This window comes from Tachypleus tridentatus, chromosome 12 (assembly GCF_004210375.1).
Source record: "Tachypleus tridentatus isolate NWPU-2018 chromosome 12, ASM421037v1, whole genome shotgun sequence".
Taxonomy (NCBI): domain Eukaryota; kingdom Metazoa; phylum Arthropoda; class Merostomata; order Xiphosura; family Limulidae; genus Tachypleus; species Tachypleus tridentatus.
In genome coordinates, this window is record NC_134836.1 from 106303284 (window position 1) to 106321832 (window position 18549).

General features: G+C 33.7%; 2 protein-coding genes across 7 annotated transcripts; both read right to left on the reverse strand.

Annotated features, from left to right (window-relative positions):
* Positions 1-3667: 3667 nt before the first annotated feature.
* On the reverse strand, positions 3668-4645 carry LOC143234255 (uncharacterized). Its single transcript, XM_076471477.1, has one exon. The coding sequence runs from the start codon at positions 4639-4641 to the stop codon at positions 3673-3675; it is 969 nt and encodes a 322-aa protein (XP_076327592.1). The 5' UTR covers positions 4642-4645; the 3' UTR covers positions 3668-3672.
* A 657-nt stretch (positions 4646-5302) lies between these two features.
* On the reverse strand, positions 5303-14861 carry LOC143234256 (uncharacterized). 6 transcript variants are annotated; one of them, XM_076471479.1, is made up of 5 exons: positions 14525-14861; positions 12556-12712; positions 11469-11575; positions 7371-7548; positions 5303-5884 (listed from the first exon to the last, which is right to left on the reverse strand). In XM_076471479.1, the coding sequence occupies exons 2-5, from the start codon at positions 12659-12661 to the stop codon at positions 5445-5447; spliced, it is 831 nt and encodes a 276-aa protein (XP_076327594.1). In that variant the 5' UTR covers positions 12662-12712; positions 14525-14861; the 3' UTR covers positions 5303-5444. The 6 variants fall into 6 exon arrangements, with proteins under 6 accessions (XP_076327594.1, XP_076327597.1, XP_076327593.1 ...); XM_076471482.1 differs by having other exon boundaries at positions 7371-7533; positions 14429-14861; XM_076471478.1 differs by having other exon boundaries at positions 14429-14861.
* Between the last annotated feature and the right edge of the window lie 3688 nt (positions 14862-18549).

Consider the following 18549-nt stretch of genomic DNA (forward strand, 5'->3'; position numbering starts at 1 on the left):
TGTGTTCCTGATACACACTGTACAAACTGTCAGTGGTTCCTTATAAGTGTGTGTGTTCTGATACACACTGTACAACTGTCAGGTTCCTTATAAGTGTGATTTCTGATACACACCTGTATTGTACAACTGTCAGGTTCCTTATAAGTGTGTTGTTCTCGATTACACACTGTACAACTGTCAGGGTTCACTGTATAACTGTCAGGTGTGTTCTGATTACACTTTACTGTACAACTGTCAGGTTCCTTATAAGTGTGTGTTCTGACTACACACTGTTACAACTGTCAGGTTCCTCAACAACTGTGTGTTCTGACACACTGTACTGGCTGTCCAGGTTCCTTATAAGGTGTGTGTTCTGATACACTTCTGTGTACAACTGTCAGGTTCCTTATAAGTGTGTGTTCTGATGACGCACTGCTTTGGCTAATCAGGTTCCCATAAGTGTGTGTTCTGATACACACTGTATGGCTATCTGTCAGGTTCCGCATATAAGTGTGTGTTCTGATACACACTGTACAACTGTCAGGTTCCTTATAAGTGTGTGTTCTGATACACTGTACACACTGTACAGGTTCCTTATAAGTGTGTGTTCTGATACACACTGTACAATCCGTTGTGGTTCCTACGATACACGCAACGCAGCTGTCAGGTTTTATACATGAGTGTGTGTTTCACGATTTCAATTTCTTGTACAACTGTCAGGTTCCTTATAAGTGTGTGTTCTGGTACAGTACACTGCTGTACAACTGTCAGGTTCGCCCATAAGTGTGTGTGTTCTGATACACACTGTACAACTGTCAGGTTCCGCTATAAGTGTGTGTTCCTACAATACACTGGCACAACTTGTCAGGTTCCTCACAACTGTGTGTTCTGATACACACTGTACAACTGTCAGGTTCCTTATAAGTGTGTGTTCTTGATGTACACTGTACAACTGTCAGGTTCCTTCATAAGTGTGTGTTCTGATACACACTGTACAACTGTCAGGTTCCTCACAAGTGTGTGTTCTGATACACACTGTACAACTAATCAGGTTCCTTATAAGTGTGTGTTCTGATACACACTGTACAACTGTCAGGTTCCTTATAAGTGTGTGTGTTGTGATACACACTGTACAACTGTCAGGTTCCTCACAACTGTGTGTTCTGATACACACTGTACAACTGTTGGTTCCTTATAAGTGTGTGTTCTGATACACACTGTACAACTGTCAGGTTCCTTATAAGTGTGTGTTCTGATACACACTGTAAACAACCTGTCAGGTTCCTCACAACTGTGTGTTTGCTGATTTTACACCTGTACAACTGTCAGGTTCCTTATAAGTGTGTGTTCTGATACACACTGTATGTACACTGTCAGGCAGGTTCCTTATAAGTGTGTGTTCTGATACACACTGTACAACTGTCCAGGTTCCTCACAACTGTGTGTTCTACGATACACACTGTAGCGCAACTGTCAGGTTCCTTATAAGTGTGTTGTTCTGATTTTACACTGTTTTACAACTGTCAGGGTTCCTTATAAGTGTGTGTTCTGATACACACTGTACAACTGTCAGGTTCCTTATAAGTGTGTGTTCTGATACACACTGTACAACTTCATCAGGTTCCTTATAAGTGTGTGTTCTGATACACACTGTACAACTGTCAGGTTCCTTTCCTTATAAGTGTGTGTTCTGATACACACTGTACAACTGTCAGGTTCCTCACAACTGTGTGTTCTGAGTACACACTGTACAACTGTCAGGTTCCTTATAAGTGTGTGTTCTGATACACACTGTACAACTGTCAGGTTCCTTATAAGTGTGTGTTCTGATACACACTGTACAACTGTCAGGTTCCTTATAAGTGTGTGTTCTGATACACACTGTACAACTGTCAGGTTCCTCCACAACTGTGTGTTCTGATACACACTGTACAACTGTCAGGTTCCTTATAAGTGTGTGTTCTGATACACACTGTACAACTGTCAGGTTCCTTATAAGTGTGTGTTCTGATACACACTGTACAACTGTCAGGTTCCTTATAAGTGTGTGTTCTGATACACACTGTACAACTGTCAGGTTCCTTATAAGTGTGTGTTCTGATACACACTGTACAACTGTCAGGTTCCTTATAAGTGTGATTTCTGATGATTTTTTTAAAAAATAACCTTTTGTTCTAAGTTCTTTTCCACACACTGTACAAGTGTAATGTTCCTCACAACTGTGTGTTCTTTGGTGTTTTCTTAAAGAGTATTTTATTCTAAACTGTTTTACACACTGTACAACTGTCAGGTTCCTTATAAGTGTGTGTTCTGATACACACTGTACAACTGTCAGGTTCCTTATAAGTGTGATTTCTGATACACTGTACAAGTACAACTGTCAGGTTCCTTATAAGTGTGTGTTCTGATACACACTGTACAACTGTCAGGTTCCTCACAACTGTGTGTTCTGATACACACTGTACAACTGTCAGGTTCCTTATAAGTGTGTGTTCTGATACACACTGTACAACTGTCAGGTTCCTTATAAGTGTGTGTTCTGATACACACTGTACAACTGTCAGGTTCCTTATAAGTGTGTGTTTCTGATACACACTGTACAACTGTCAGGTTCCTTATAAGTGTGTGTTCTGATACACACTGTACAACTGTCAGGTTCCTTATAAGTGTGTGTTCTGATACACACTGTACAACTGTCAGGTTCCTTATAAGTGTGTGTTCTGATACACACTGTACAACTGTCAGGTTCCTTATAAGTGTGTGTTCTGATACACACTGTACAACTGTCAGGTTCCTTATAAGTGTGATTTCTGATGATTTTTTAAATAACCTTTTGTTCTAAGTTCTTTTCCACACACTGTACAAGTGTAATGTTCCTCACAACTGTGTGTTCTTTGGTGTTTTCTTAAAGAGTATTTTATTCTAAACTGTTTTACACACTGTACAACTGTCAGGTTCTGATACTTATAACTGTCAGTTCCTTATAAGTGATTTCTGATGATTTTTTTAAATAACCTTTTGTTCTAAGTTCTTTTCCACACACTGTACAAGTGTAATGTTCCTCACAACTGTGTGTTCTTTGGTGTTTTCTTAAAGAGTATTTTATTCTAAACTGTTTTACACACTGTACAACTGTCAGGTTCCTTATAAGTGTGTGTTCTGATACACACTGTACAACTGTCAGGTTCCTCATAACTGTGTGTTCCTGATACACACTGTACAACTGTCAGGTTCCTTATAAGTGTGTTTCTGATACACACTGTACAACTGTCAGGTTCCTTATAAGTGTGTGTTCTGATACACACTGTACAACTGTCAGGTTCCTTATAAGTGTGTGTTCTGATACACACTGTACAACTGTCAGGTTCCTTATAAGTGTGATTTCTGATGATTTTTTTAAACCTTCTGTTCTAAGTTCTTTTCCACACACTGTACAAGTGTAATGTTCCTCACAACTGTGTGTTCTTTGGTGTTTTCTTAAAGGTATTTTATTCTAAACTGTTTTACACACTGCACAACTGTCAGGTTCCTTATAAGTGTGATTTCTGATGATTTTTAAATAACCTTTTGTTCTAAGTTCTTTCCACACACTGTACAAGTGTAATGTTCCTCTCACAACTGTGTGTTCTTTGGTGTTTTCTTAAAAAAGCATTTTATTCTAAACTGTTTTACACTGCACAACTGTCAGGTTCCTTATAAGTGTGATTTCTGATGATTTTTTAAATAACCTTTTGTTCTAAGTTCTTTTCCACACACTGTACAAGTGTAATGTTCCTCACAACTGTGTGTTCTTTGGTGTTTTCTTAAAGAGTATTTTATTCTAAACTGTTTTCCACACACTGTACAACTGTAAGGTTTCTCACCAGTGTGTATTCTTTGATGATTTTTTAAACCCTCTTTTGTTCTAAATTGTTTTTCACAAACTGTACAACTGTAAGGTTTCTCTCCAGTATGTATTCCTCGATGAGTTACTAATCCACTATTTGTTCTAAACTGTCTTCCACAAACTGTACAAATGTAAGGATTCTCCCCAGTGTGTATTCTTTGATGTATTTTTAAGTCATAATTTGATCTTAGTTTTTTCCCACACATTATACAACTGTAAGGTTTCTCACCAGTGTGTATTCTATGGTGATTTTTTAAAAAATCTTTTGTTCTAAATCCTCTTCCACACACTGTACAACTGTAAGGCTTCTCCCCAGTATGTATTCTTTCATGTATTTTTAATTCACTTCTTGATCTAAATTGCTTTCCACACACTGTACAACAATAAGGTTTTTCAAAAGTATGCATTCCTTGATGATTTTTTAAAGCACCTTTTGTTGTAAACTGTTTATCACAAACTGTACAACTGTAAGGCTTCTCTCCAGTATGCATACCTTGATGCATTGTTAATCCACTATTTGTTCGAAATTCTTTTCCACACACTATACAACTGTAAGGTTTTTCACACGTGTGTGTTCTTTGGTGACTTTTTAAAGCATTTTTTGTTCTGAACTGTTTCCAACAAACTGCACAACTGTAAGGTTTCTCCCCAGTGTGTATTCTTTGATGTATTGTTAACTTACTTTTTGTTGTAAATTGTTTTCCACACACAGTACAACTGTAAGGTTTTACACCAGTGTGTAGCTGTTGATGACATTTTACTTGATATTTTGTCATAAATTGTTTTTTCACACACTGTACAACTGTGAGGTTTTATCCCAGTGTGTAGCTGTTGATGATATTTTAATTGATAATTTGTTATAAATTGTTTTCACATACTGTACAACTGTAAGGTTTCTCCCCAGTGTGTATTCTCTGATGTATTTTAATGTACTGTTTGCTGTAAATTGTTTTCCACACACTGGACAACAGTAAGGTTTCTCACAACTATGTATTTTTTTATGATGATTTAATTTACCATATGTTCTGAATTGTTTCCCACACACTGTACAACTGTATGATTTCTCCCCACTATGTGTTCTTTGATGTATTGTTAATTTACTCTTTGTTCTAAATTGTTTTCACACACAGTACAAGTGTAATGTTCCTCAGAAGTGTGTGTTCTTTGGTGTTTTATTACTTCTCCATATGTTCTAAATCGCTTACCACACACAGCACAAGTGTAAGGTTTCTCACCAGTATGTATTCCTTTATGTATCGTTATTCCACTCTTTGTTCTAAATCGTTTTCCACACACTGTACAACTGTGGCTTCTCCCAGTGTGTACACTTTGATGTACTTTTAACACACCATATGTTCTAAACTGTTTCCCACACACTGTACAACTGTAAGGTTTCTCCCCAGTATGTATTGCTTGATGTACTTTCAACACACTATTTCCTCTAAATTGTTTCCCACACACTGTACAAGTGTAAGGTTTCTCCCCAGTGTGTATTCTTTGATGTATTGTTAATTCATAATTCCTTCTAAATTGTTTCCCACACACAGTACAACTGTAAGGTTTCTCACAAGTGTGTGTTCTATGGTGATTTTTTAAAACATTTTTTTGTTCTAAACTGTTTTTCACACACTGTACAACTGTAAGGCTTCTCTCCAGTGTGTATTCTTTGATGTGATTTTAAGTTTCTATTTGATACTAATGATTTTCCACAAATCTCACAACTGTAAGACATCTTCCCAGTGTGACTTCTTTTAAGTTGTTCCAATGGACTATTTCTCTCACACTTTTTAACATCAACTACACAATTATATGGTTTCTCTCCAGGTTGTATCCTCTGTTCTTGGTTTAGTTTATCCAATGTTCTAAATTCTTTTATATTATTTCCATTTAAAGTTGTTTCTCCACCTGTTTCATTGTTTGGTTTGGAGGATTTTATAACTTCTGTGTAGTAATCTTGTTTTATACCATGATAACCAGGACACTGACTCACACAGTGGATGTTCACACTGGTATTTGTATCTGAAATAAACATATAAATGATGTCATATCATGGTTAATAATATATTTCATGAACTTCTAAGTATATTTAATATTTTCATATGATCAATACATGTATGAAAATATTAAAGCTAAAACTAATTATAATGAAGTTTTTCCCAGTTTCAAACCTTGATACCTGAACCACATAAAACAAGTTGTTGATAACATTCCACATTCCAAAGGATTTTAGTGGAAAAAGTAAAATCTCCTGTAAAAAATAAGACAGCAGAATATTACAACAACCAATGCTCTTTCAGCTACTATCTTTCTAAACTACATTTTAAAATATATTTTACATATTTAAATGATTGATCATCATAAAATCTTCAAATGATTATCAGGCATAGTTTAGAATGGGTTGTTGTTGTTGTTGTTTTGTGTGTGTTTTTTTTTTTTGGGGGGGAGGTATCCTTTCTTATATATAAAAATGATATAACCTGTATATCACTGACTCCAATGTTGTACTAAGACAAACTGATGGTACACGAATAGTGTCTCATATGCAGTAATCCCAGTAATCTGTTTAGTTATACAGATTATTCAAGGAAGTATAGAGTATCTCTTATTTTGGACCAGCATCACTTTAAAGGCTCCAATAAGTGTGTTGGTGTGTGCTTGGTGTATGATATTACTAGCTGAGTTCTGAGTGAAGACTATTTGTTTTAAGTATTCTTAACCCTGATACTAGGATTATAAAAGTTCACTGATACACATGCATTTAGAGTAAATTATTGCTCCCCTAGATTCATGACCTTTTGAGTTCATGTAAATATGGAGTATTGTGTCCATGACGTCCTTTTGGCAAGATATGTTCAGTAAAATTTAAGATTGTATTTTTCTTCTTGGATTTCAAAAAAAAGTTATTTAAGTTGAGATGCAAATCAAGTCACAAGTTGTAACAGGCAAATTATTTCATTTTGTCTCAGTTCCAAACCAGAAAAATTATGACTTGATTCAAATTCATGTCTCTTAATTCTTCAACTCACTGTAAACATAACTATACTTTTAAATGTTCAAATGTTAATGATATGTATTCGTAAATGTCAAGATTTAGACCATATTATTTGTTGATACATCACTTATTCATTGTTGAACTTTAGGTACCATCACTATGATTAGAAGTTGTTTGGTTACTGCATTCACCATGGGTATTTGGGATGATTAAAAACCAAGGTTCTACAAGGCTAGTAGTGTTCAATAAATCATATCTATAGAAATAAATGATAGAAATACATCCTCTGTATTTGTTTAAACAATCTACTGATATGGATCACATTCATTAATTAAAAACCTTATTTATAAATAATCAGGAAGATAAACACAGGTCAGTTAAAGTTTCTTTCTGTTTCATTTTATACAAATAATTACAAACTTCAAATTTTTTGTCTTCAATAAAATACCAAGACAATAATCAACTCTATCAAGCCAGTATCAAAGAACTTTAGTTGTAAAAATGTGTACTTACCATGTGTACTTTCTGATGTGGATTCTATTTCTTCTTTAAATTCAGTTTTTGTTTTCACATTCATAACATTTTTGTCTGAACTATATAAATCATCATCACTACTGTCACTGAACTTTGAAATAATACCTTCTTCTAACAAGTCACCAGACTGTTCTGTTTTCTCCTGGACAAATGCAATCTAATATTGAACAGCTAGCATTATCATCACACATAGTCTCTACAGTTTACTAGTTCAAAATAATATAATTAATTAACCTATTGCTTGGAACTTAATTATATGTGTAAACAGTACTAAAAACCATTTAAATACCTTTTTTAAAATGGTATGACTTTAGATTATTATAATTTTTTGTATAATCATATTTAAATAAAATAATTTCAGATATATTACATACCTATGTACACCATTAACAGCTAGGAGTCACCCAGTGGAGCAGCAACCAGTGAAAGACTGCATCTTTCTAAAGAAGGGAACACCTTATGGGTGTTTAATGTCAAAGTGATAATAGACCAAAGATCATGAAAGTGGTCACATGTTTTCAAGGTGGGTGAAATGTTAGAATGTACAATGTGAATAAGGTTTCAAATCATTTTACTTTAGTTATATACAACAGGTTAATACTATAACAATAAGCAAGAGGAGCCCTCATATATATTCTGAGGTAAATCCAAATCTTGTTCAGCTAGGCTTAACAACAGGGGACTGGCTACTCAACAGATATCATACATGGTTGTAATGTACTACACCTCCTGCCATATATCTCAAGTTAAGTTTGTACCCAATTGGTTGTTTATTGGATGAAATACACCCCTTGTAAATGAATCTCCCCATATCCAATTCTCCAGCAGCTTGGGACTGAGAGGTCATTGTTCTTTTGGGCTTCACTTTAAGAATGACGAGTAAATGATATATGTTAAAACACATAAGTATGAGTGAACCATTGTCATCAGGCACAATCATCTGGAAATGGATCATTATAAGAAGATAGCATAATGGTTAACATGACTAAAGACATCAAAGTATGAGCTAGGATTGAGTGAATAATTACATTTCATTCTGTCTGCTTTCTGTTTTTTTGAAAAATTGTTGAAATGCCAAGACAGTTATACAGATATGGTGTTGAAGTTTTTAAGAGAACCCCATCTCAATAGTTGGCACCAAGCAAGAGCAGATCAGCTTTAGATTTCTGTACTTCCTTGCTTGATACAGATTTTGAATAAACAATTCCGATGAGGTAAGGAGTACCATTCATTGACATCTGATGACATCAAATACAAAGAATTTAATGTTTGGTTCTGCATGTAAGTTGGGTAGTTGGTTTGAGTTCTCTATTAGTTTTCCCAACTTTTGGTATATTTGGTATTTTTTTCAGGATCTATATGAAAAGATCAGCATAAAATGTTTCCCTGAAATGCACAAGGTTAGTGATGAAGTTGGAAATTAAACTCAGCAGGCTAAGGTCAATACACTACAACCTAGGGTAAACTAGAGGGATGGTAACATTAGAGTACATAAAAACATCTTGTAATACATGCAACTATAGATGAATATATTATATGTAGTTCACACACCATTCTTTGAGATCTCTGGTCAGTTTTGAAAGGAAGCAAGACAGACTGTGACATAATTGAGCTGATTGGAAGCTATGTTACAAAGACAGACTGTGACGGATTGTAGGCTATGTTGGACCTAACAAAATATGTCAAATGATTCAGCTGATGAATTGAAGCTGTGAAATTGGATGAGGATAAGTCCACAGACAAGAGGTTATACCATAAACAAAACAAGCATTGGTGGAGTTCATGAGAGGGAACAGTTTGAGCAGGATAGCCTCAAAGAGTATCAGAAATAGAAGAATCACACCATGAAAAATAAAACAGGACAAAAACAACAGATTATAGGAATGTAATATCTTTGTGAAATGGAGGGGTTAGGGAATAAATTAATCAGTCCTAATACAGGACAAAAAGCTGCAAAAGTATGGGTATCTGAATGATGATGATGATTATAGACAAAAGGGGAAAAATATCTGAAAGAAATAGAATGACTGATAAGCTGTAGCCATTGAACGTTTTATTTTATTTATTCAATGTGATAAAGAACACAAACAAGGAAAGGGATGACTACATAAATTAAAGTTCTAATTAGGTGGACAGAACAAAAGTGCACCAAAAACAAAGGAATGTAGCAGTAAATAAACAAATCCAATGATCAAAGTAACTAAACACCTAAAAAGAACTGAAAAAAAGCAAGTCTGAAAATAGGCAGTGTCAGGGAAAAATGAACATATGATCATACACTGATGTTCACAGGGAATACAATCCATGAAGGTTGTGTTACTCTCCTGTTGGTGGAGAAATATAGCATTATGATGATTACCTTGGAAGCCCTATAGATAATTATAGATTCACAAACATGGAAGTTTATTAATTTATTTTACTGGTAGGTGCACAAAATTCCATTGTAGTTGTATGAGTGTTTGAAACTCACAGTGAAAGTATACCCACTTTGTACACAACTTTTGACATTTTCAGAAATAAAATGAGAATAAGCATATTTTAAAATAGGAAGTACATATATAAATTATCTCATAAAAACTGATGATGTGTGTGTATATCTATATACATACTTGAATAACCAAAAAATTATTAATTACTTCATTAATACCACATAATTGTATTATAATTCAAGTTTAACAGCTAAGCTGTATTTGTGTGAAAAAATAATAAAATAAAACAAATATTGAAAAGGCTAAAATCCTAATGTACCAACACAGAGGTTTGTATTGAAAGAAAGAGGAAATAACTGTATTTAGAAATGGCTGAGAAAATCACTAAAGGATTATTCTGAGATTCTGACTGGTTATTCACATGTCATCTATGTAGAAGTATATATAAGAAACCATTTCCAAAAGTGGAAAAAAGAAACCAGTGGGAGAGCACCATGTTGATTCACTAAGTAAAGTGATCGCTCAGCAAATAGAAAAGCTAAAAGATTTCATTCTATATTCTAGTTTGTCAATATTGTTAATTTGAGTTCCTAATTTCTACAAAACTGTGGACTTTGTGTCATGACAAACATCTCATTTGAACCAATGTTGCACTCAACATACCACATGACACAAAAATTGATATTCAGCTGGGTTTTTTTTTACACTTATTTCTAAATTTAAAAAATAAATAATGTATAATACAATTTGTGAATTATAATTTGATACCAAAAGTATTTACACAGATTCATAAAATACTAGTTCAATAACATTTTGAAAGCAAGTCAACAAATGCAATGACACAACCTTTGATACGGTCTACTGTGACAGGGTTAAATCTCAAATGTGACTACCTGAAATCTTGTGACATGTACAGCAAAATATATCTGTAGCAAAGTTTAATCAACCCATTCATTAATTGAATATCAAACACCACTTATTAACCAACAAGAATTAGAATCATTTAGAAACAGACCTACAAGTTGAATCATAGATGTGGTAAACAAAGTGTGTAATTTTATAACAAAAGTCAATCCACAAACACAAATGGAAGTGGTGAGAGCCTATCACATGCCCCAGACAACAGTTCACAATATACTCCAGAACGATCTCTACTGAAACAGCAACACAGCTTACATGTAAACAAGCAGTTTCCCTGACATCCATTTTACTGTCACATAACTCATGTAGCAGCAGAATGAAGTGGATATTTATACTATTCCTTCACAAGATGTATCAGATGTATCAGATGTACGTCCAACTAAGACTGCTGAAAGTCTTGGCAAAACTTCACTCTGGTATTGGTTCAATGTAAGATACTAAACTACTGTAAATATTACAGATCATTAAACACAAAGCAAGAGAACTTTCAGAATACGATAAGAAATCCAAAAATTAAGTTCTATTTTGTACAGCAAATATTACTATTGTAAGAAGAGATGAAATGACTTTATGTGTGACATTGCAGCAAACTTCTAGCAAATTTCTTCAGATTGTAGCTATAAAATGTTACTACCAATCAGCTTCAAAAAAATATCTTGAAAGACACAATTACACCTACATATTATATTCAATAACAGAATGATAAAAGTTTCAATCTACAAATTACCTCAGTTTTCACTGTTGATCCATCAAAGTTATCTTCTTTCTCCTCTTTTATCATATCAAACTTCAAAACTGTTTGTAGAGATTTTTCTTCCACATAATCAGCTTTTCCTGTACCAAGAGATATAAACAATGTAGATTTCTTGAGAACAAGACACAATGTAATTTATGCACCATATATCATAATAAAAAACAGTTGTGTATTTAGTTGAAAAAGCCTCTTCCATAGTTCCTTACTTAATATACTGTTGCATAAAAAAATTAACTTTCAGGATAGGGCAGGATCTGAAAATATATATGCACATTGTTAGTTGTAAAGTCCACAATAGTAGCCAAACATTCCAGAGTGAAAGAGCAAAATATCTATATCTAGTATCAGAAAGTTTCCAATGAAGAACAATAATTATAAACTAAAAAAAACAACTTGAGTGTTGAAATGCAGACCAACCAAAACTGACAAGTCTTGCAAACTGATGCAAGCAGAAATACATGAAGAAGCAAACAGAAGAAGACTGTAAAAGTATGTTAAATTATGCAGATTGTGAATGATGCCTCACTTAAAGATGGATAAAATTCTAAGATAACTAATGCATTACTTGGAAACTTGTTAAACATGATACATTGTAGCTAAGAGATTCAGAATTTTGAGTCATGTAATGTTAAATGACTGACAAAAAGATGTAATTATGTAGCTTCAAATTACCAGTAGATAACAAAAATAATTATATTTTAACTGATAAAATCACATATATACTCTTTACTAACAGCACATGGCACATTGATCCTTTATCTCAGTTAGTAGAATTCCCACTTCACACGCCTCAGGTTTAACCCCATGTACAGAATATGACTAAGAAAGTGTCAATAGATTCAATAGTTCATGAAATCAATGACTAATATAACCAGGAAAATGAAAGTGTCAAACATTACTTTACTAATGTACATCCCTTGTATAGGGTATAAAATCATCCATTGAAAACATTTATCAATAAATAACGAAATACTGACACAATGCTAAATTTAACCAGGTAAATTGACAGTGTTTATGTCAGGAAGAACATGAAAGATGTTCTCTCTACACACATACTTACTACTAGATATTGTAAAACTTTCATCTTCATTCTTCTCCAATTTGATATCCAAATCTTCTTGTTTCTCATCATAAAATGGTTCAACCTTCATATTTAATACTTCCATGATCACACAAAATCTTCACCTTTACATTCTTATCAAAACTTGGTGTTTTTACTACAGAGATAAATTAAGAATTAAATGTTGCTTCCTTCAAAAAATATCACATAGTTTAATATTTAGGAACCTCAAATTATTTTGTAATTTTCATAACTAATTCTAAGCATAATTTTTCTCACATCTCGAAATGAAAATGGTGACAAAAACAACAAACTGATACAGATGAAGTACAGAACGTAAGATGTAACTAAATGGTCAGAACTTACAAAAACCACACAAAGAAATGCACTGTTCTGCAACTGTACACTAAGATACTGGTATTCCCTTTAACATCAGGTTTCTCAACAATTCTGGTATATTTACATTATTACAAGTGACAAAAAAGAATTTTTTTTTTTTTACTAATTATACCTTAAATAATAATTTGTTTCAAATTTTTTCCATTTCGGCATAGATTATGTTCAACATTTGTATAATAATTTGAATAAGCAAATTTTTGTGACTATTTGTGTATCACACTCACAGAACAAAATACTGCTGTGTATTGTTTCATAGTATTGTCAACATGCATGTACTATAGCATAGAAATTTCATATTTTAAAGTATATAGTGGATTGAATAATACCAATGCATCAATATGACATATGTTTTGTTGAAAAGTGTTCTCCTGTTAAAATGTTGATCACTTGGTTATAGTAGGTTAAAATGCTTTTTAAGAATTACATATTCTATCCTATCTAAATCTCATTTACTTCGAAGTAGTGTGCAAACTTATGATATGAGACAAATGTCCAAATAATATGCTTATAAGTTCTGTCTGACAACTCACAAAATATATTTGCAAAATAAGAATTAATTCATTTATGGGTATGCAATATACTACAAAATGTTCCAGTGCACAAGCATTCCAAATACCATCTATTATATAATTTGTCTAATGATACTAGCTCCCTCTGATTTAGGAAGATATTAATTTAATACTAATATTGTGTGTTTTTGTATTTCGCTGAAAGCTACATGAAGGCTATCTGCATTAGCCATCCCTAATTTAGAAGTGTAAGACTAGAGGAAAGGCAGCTAGTCATCACCATCCACCAACTCTTAGGCTACTCTTTCACAAATGAATAGTGTGATTGACCACTACATTATAATGCCCTCACAGTTGAAGGGCAAACATGTATGGTGTGACAGGGATTCAAACTCACAACCCTCAGATTACAAATCACACTCCTTAACCACCTGGCCACGCCAGGCCTAATACAAATATAATGGTGCTTTTGATGTTTTATTACTGTTATTTTAATTTGTCAATTCTCAATGCTTCCAGGTCTTTCTTGAGTATAGTAAGAAACATTTGGTTTTTTATACATAATATTATTGCCACGTTTTCCTTTTATATACCTTTTAGTATAAAACATCAATTACAGATGCTACTTTAGGTGCAATTTTATTTTTTTTGTGTTTTGGCTTCTGTAATTTTCAGCACAAATAGTTGTTTCAAACCTCTAAAGTATTTGTAAATTAGAAGATCACTTTTCAAAATTACTATTTTTAATTGTAAAGTACTCGAAACTTTTATGACACAAGCAATTACTAACTGAAAAGACAAATTTTTCCAGTAAAATATCCAATAAGTCGTTACGATAATTAATCAAAAATAGAAGTAAAAACTATATTGTGGAAAGAGCAAACTTAAGTTGAGATTTATATTTATTTCGATTACTTGGCCATTTGTTCTTCCCGTAACAACACATGGTATGTCTGCGGACTTACAACGCTAGAAAAGATGCCCACTGGGTAGTTTTTGTTTACAAATAAAGAAACAAAACTTAACGATTCAGAAAGCTGGTGGGGCAACAGTTGGATTACCTTCGATAAACACAGCAAATAACTCGACGATACTTTGTTATAACAAATCGCACACTCAATCATACTACAGAAATAATCTGACTTCCCTATTGCACTTCAATACCACCCGACCTTCGAAATATCACCTAGTCTTTTCACGACTATACAAGATAAATGAGTATATTTGCAAAAAAATTCAACATACAATGTTAATTTTAAGGTTTTCTTCGTTACTAGAGAAGAAATATAAACTCATGACATATCCCATATTAAGATAAATTGATATCCATAAAACCCTCTGATGACTGTTGTCATCTCTCAGAGTCCTCATCATGTTTAACTTAATCGAACTACATCTAGCAATACGCCCTCTGGCACTTTAAAACTGAATGCGTTTTTCAAATTTCTCTGATCCCAGTTTTCAAGTTGTATAACATTCTTACTTGTGAATTAACTGTGGCATTTATTAAGGATTGTTTGATTGTAATTAAGCGTATCGCCACACAATAGGCTATCTGTGCTCTGTGCACCACAAGTATCGAAACTACGTTTCTAGCGTTGTAAGTCCTTAAACATACCGCTGTATCATTAGAGGGGCATTTATCAAGGGATATTTACCTTGGAGCACGTACAAGTATTACTTGTTTGTTTGTTTTTGAATTTCGCACAAAGCTACTCGAGGGCTATCTGTGCTAGCCGTCCATAATTTAACAGTGTAAGACTTGAGGGAAGGCAGCTAGTCATCACCACCCACCGCCAACTCTTGGGCTACTCTTTTACCAACGAATAGTAGGATTGACCGTAACATTATAAAGCCCCACGGCTGGGAGGGTAGAGCATTTTTACGAGTCGCACTCCTTAACACGCTTGGCCATGCCGGACCTGTATTACTTAAAAACGTGTTTCTAAAATGTTATTTGTGTCTCGCTAAAAGCTTTTGTAAATTACATATCCACTGTAAACAACATATAAGTGTGAAAATATACCTGTATGCATTTAAAAGAATATTCAGGAATTACCAATCCGTAAACTATTTTATATACACGATAAAAGCGTTCAAAATAACAATTATCAGCAAACTCGTGATGACGGGAAATCCACTTGAAGTAAAAATGTATCTCAAGACTGCTGATATGGGTCGTAAAACTTTTATTAAAATAAAGTAGAGAACAACGTTTCAGCCTACTTGGGTCATCTTCAGGTAAACAAAGATAATTTATAACTGACCTTTGCTGGGACGAAAGTAAAACTGGTACAGGATTATTGGGGATGTTGCGGTTAGATATTAGGTTATTAATTAATACAGGTATAAAGGTATTCGTTTATATTGGTTTTAGTTGTTGTATAAGTAGGGCTTATTTGATTTCATGTTTGTTTATACATAATTCCTTACTTAGAATCTGGGTGTTTTATATTTTATAAGTAATGTCGGCGTTGTGTTTGTCAGTGTAATTTTTACGTTCTACGGACTTTAGTTTTGTACCTGGTTTTTGAATAAATTTGGTGTTTACTGAATTGCTGTGTTTCAAGTTATTTTTAAATGTTGGCTATTTTTTGCTGATGTAAGTAATGTATGGTATGCAGCATTGTAAGATTTTTTTAGTTTGTTGTATCTTGGGATTTATTGTTTGTTTGTTGTTAACCTAGGTGTGTGCGTATAATTTTGTCAACAGTGTCTGGAGGAAATTTCTTCATGAAATGGTTCTATTTTGTTGATTTCATCGTTAATTTTATTGGGTGAGAATAGTTTTGTGACTGTGCTTATTTAGTTTCTTAAATAAGTTTTTATGCTGTTAGAAAAGGATCGCCTTACAATTAACTGTGATGAATCACAATGAATACCTAAAAAGGTTCAAGTATCCACACATTTGAGAAATTTTGTTTTGAATTTCGCGCAAAGCTACACGAGGGTTATCTGCGCTAGTCGTTCCTAATTTAGCAGTGTAAGACTAGAGGGAAGGCAGGTAGACATCATCACCTACCGCCAACTCTTAGGCTACTCTTTTACCGACGAATAGTGGGATTGACCGTCACATAATATCGCCCCACGGCTGAAAGGATGAACATGTTTGGTACGACTGGGATTCGAACCCACGACCCTCGGATTACGAGTCGAACGCCTAAACACACTTGGCCATGCTAGGCCAAAATTTCGGGAACACATACATTGACTTTTCTATTGTTTTGCATTCAATGTTCGTGATCCTCAGACGGAAACCTATACATCAGGTCATCCCATAAGTAAAGTCCGAATATTTAATACAGAAAGTGCATCATCATTTCTGTCTTCGTAGAAGGCTTTAATGACTAAAATATGTAGTAGGACATGTATAAAAATGTTCACGCAAATTAAATAAATTAACCCACCTCCACTTTTTCAGATAATCAATCAAATAAACCCTTATGAAGATAGATGTGTCTGAGGAGCACATTAGGCATATAATGGTTTACAAGTTTCAAAAAAGGCAATATTGGAGCAAAAACTTTACGAAACATTCAAGGTATTTACGGTGTGGAGTCTCTCAATGAAATAAAGTGTCAAAGGTGGTTTCAGAAGTTCAGATCAGATGACTACAACTAAAGTGATACGCCACGTTCAGATCGTCCTATTGAATTTAATGATTACTTGCTGCTGGCTACATTTGATGAAGTTTGTGCTGTAACAGTTGAAAAACTAGCACAGAACTTAATTCAACCCATTCAACAGTTCACCAACATCTGCAATAACTTGAAAAAGTGTTAAAACTAGGAAAATAGGTACTCATGATTTGACAGAAGCCAACTTTAGAGCAAGAGTGGACATTTGCACTTCTCTGCATTCTCATGAACTCAACTCACCTATTTTGGACAGGTTAGTGAGTGGAGATGAAAAATTGATATTTTATAAAACGTTAAGCGCTGTAGACAATGCAGGTAAACTGGCTAAAGCAGAGCTCAAAATGGAACTCCACCCTAGGAAAGTCTTGTCAAGCGTTTGGTGGAATATTGTTGGTGTGATCCACTTTGAGTTGCTGCAACTCAATGTAACGATTACATCAGACTTCTAATGTCAATAGTTAGAGCACTTGAGTGTTGCACTGAAAGAAAAAGAGGCCTACTTTGATCAATTGTAAAGGTGTTGTGTTGCACCAGGATAATGCACGGCCTCATAAGCAAGGATCACATCTGCAAAGATTGAAGAGCTTGACTGGGAAAACTTCCACATCCTCCGGTTCTTGCCCCATCTGATTATCACCTACACTTTCTCTACATTCTTTTCCTCCAAACCTTAAGAATTTTATAGAAATGGCATTCAGAAGCTTGTGAATCGTTGGCAGAAAATAATTAATATTTATGGAACATACATTATTAATTATATAACATTAAATGTGTTTGAAATCTTTTCTCTTTTTCTGAACCTAAAATCGGATATTACTTTAGGGATGACCTGACAGGTTTAACTTGAGTAAATATCTGTCAATTATTGTTTAAGATTTGTAAAAATATAAGAACATCAATTTTAACTTTTACCATAATACTGGTTAAACATTACTGTTTACATAAAGTTGTATATAATCCTTTAAAACAAAACTAGCGGAACATTTATTTAGAATAACTTACAAAGGGTGAATAGGAAGAGATGTAAAAGTATGGTATTCAAAGTATTAATTGTAGGAACGAACAAGTGAATTAGCAATGTTAATTAGTGTATGTCACAAATATAACGTCAGAAAATGCAAAATATGTGTACTAAACCGATACCTATATCGTATGATACACAATCGGCTATGGATTAATAATGTAAATATATCGTTCACTTAAAAGATTTATTCATAAAAACGAAACTTTAGATAAGTGTAAAATATAGAAGTAATGAATTAGTCATACAAATGTTTTGTAAAAAGAGCAACGAATTATGCAATGGCATTTGGCTCATTAAAATAAGTGATTTATCCATAAATCAATATACTAATGTGTGGTACAAAGTAGTTTTAGGCTATATACAATATAATTTTCATCTGCTTTATAATGATCGTCTCGTTAATGCTGACCTTTGTTGTAAACAT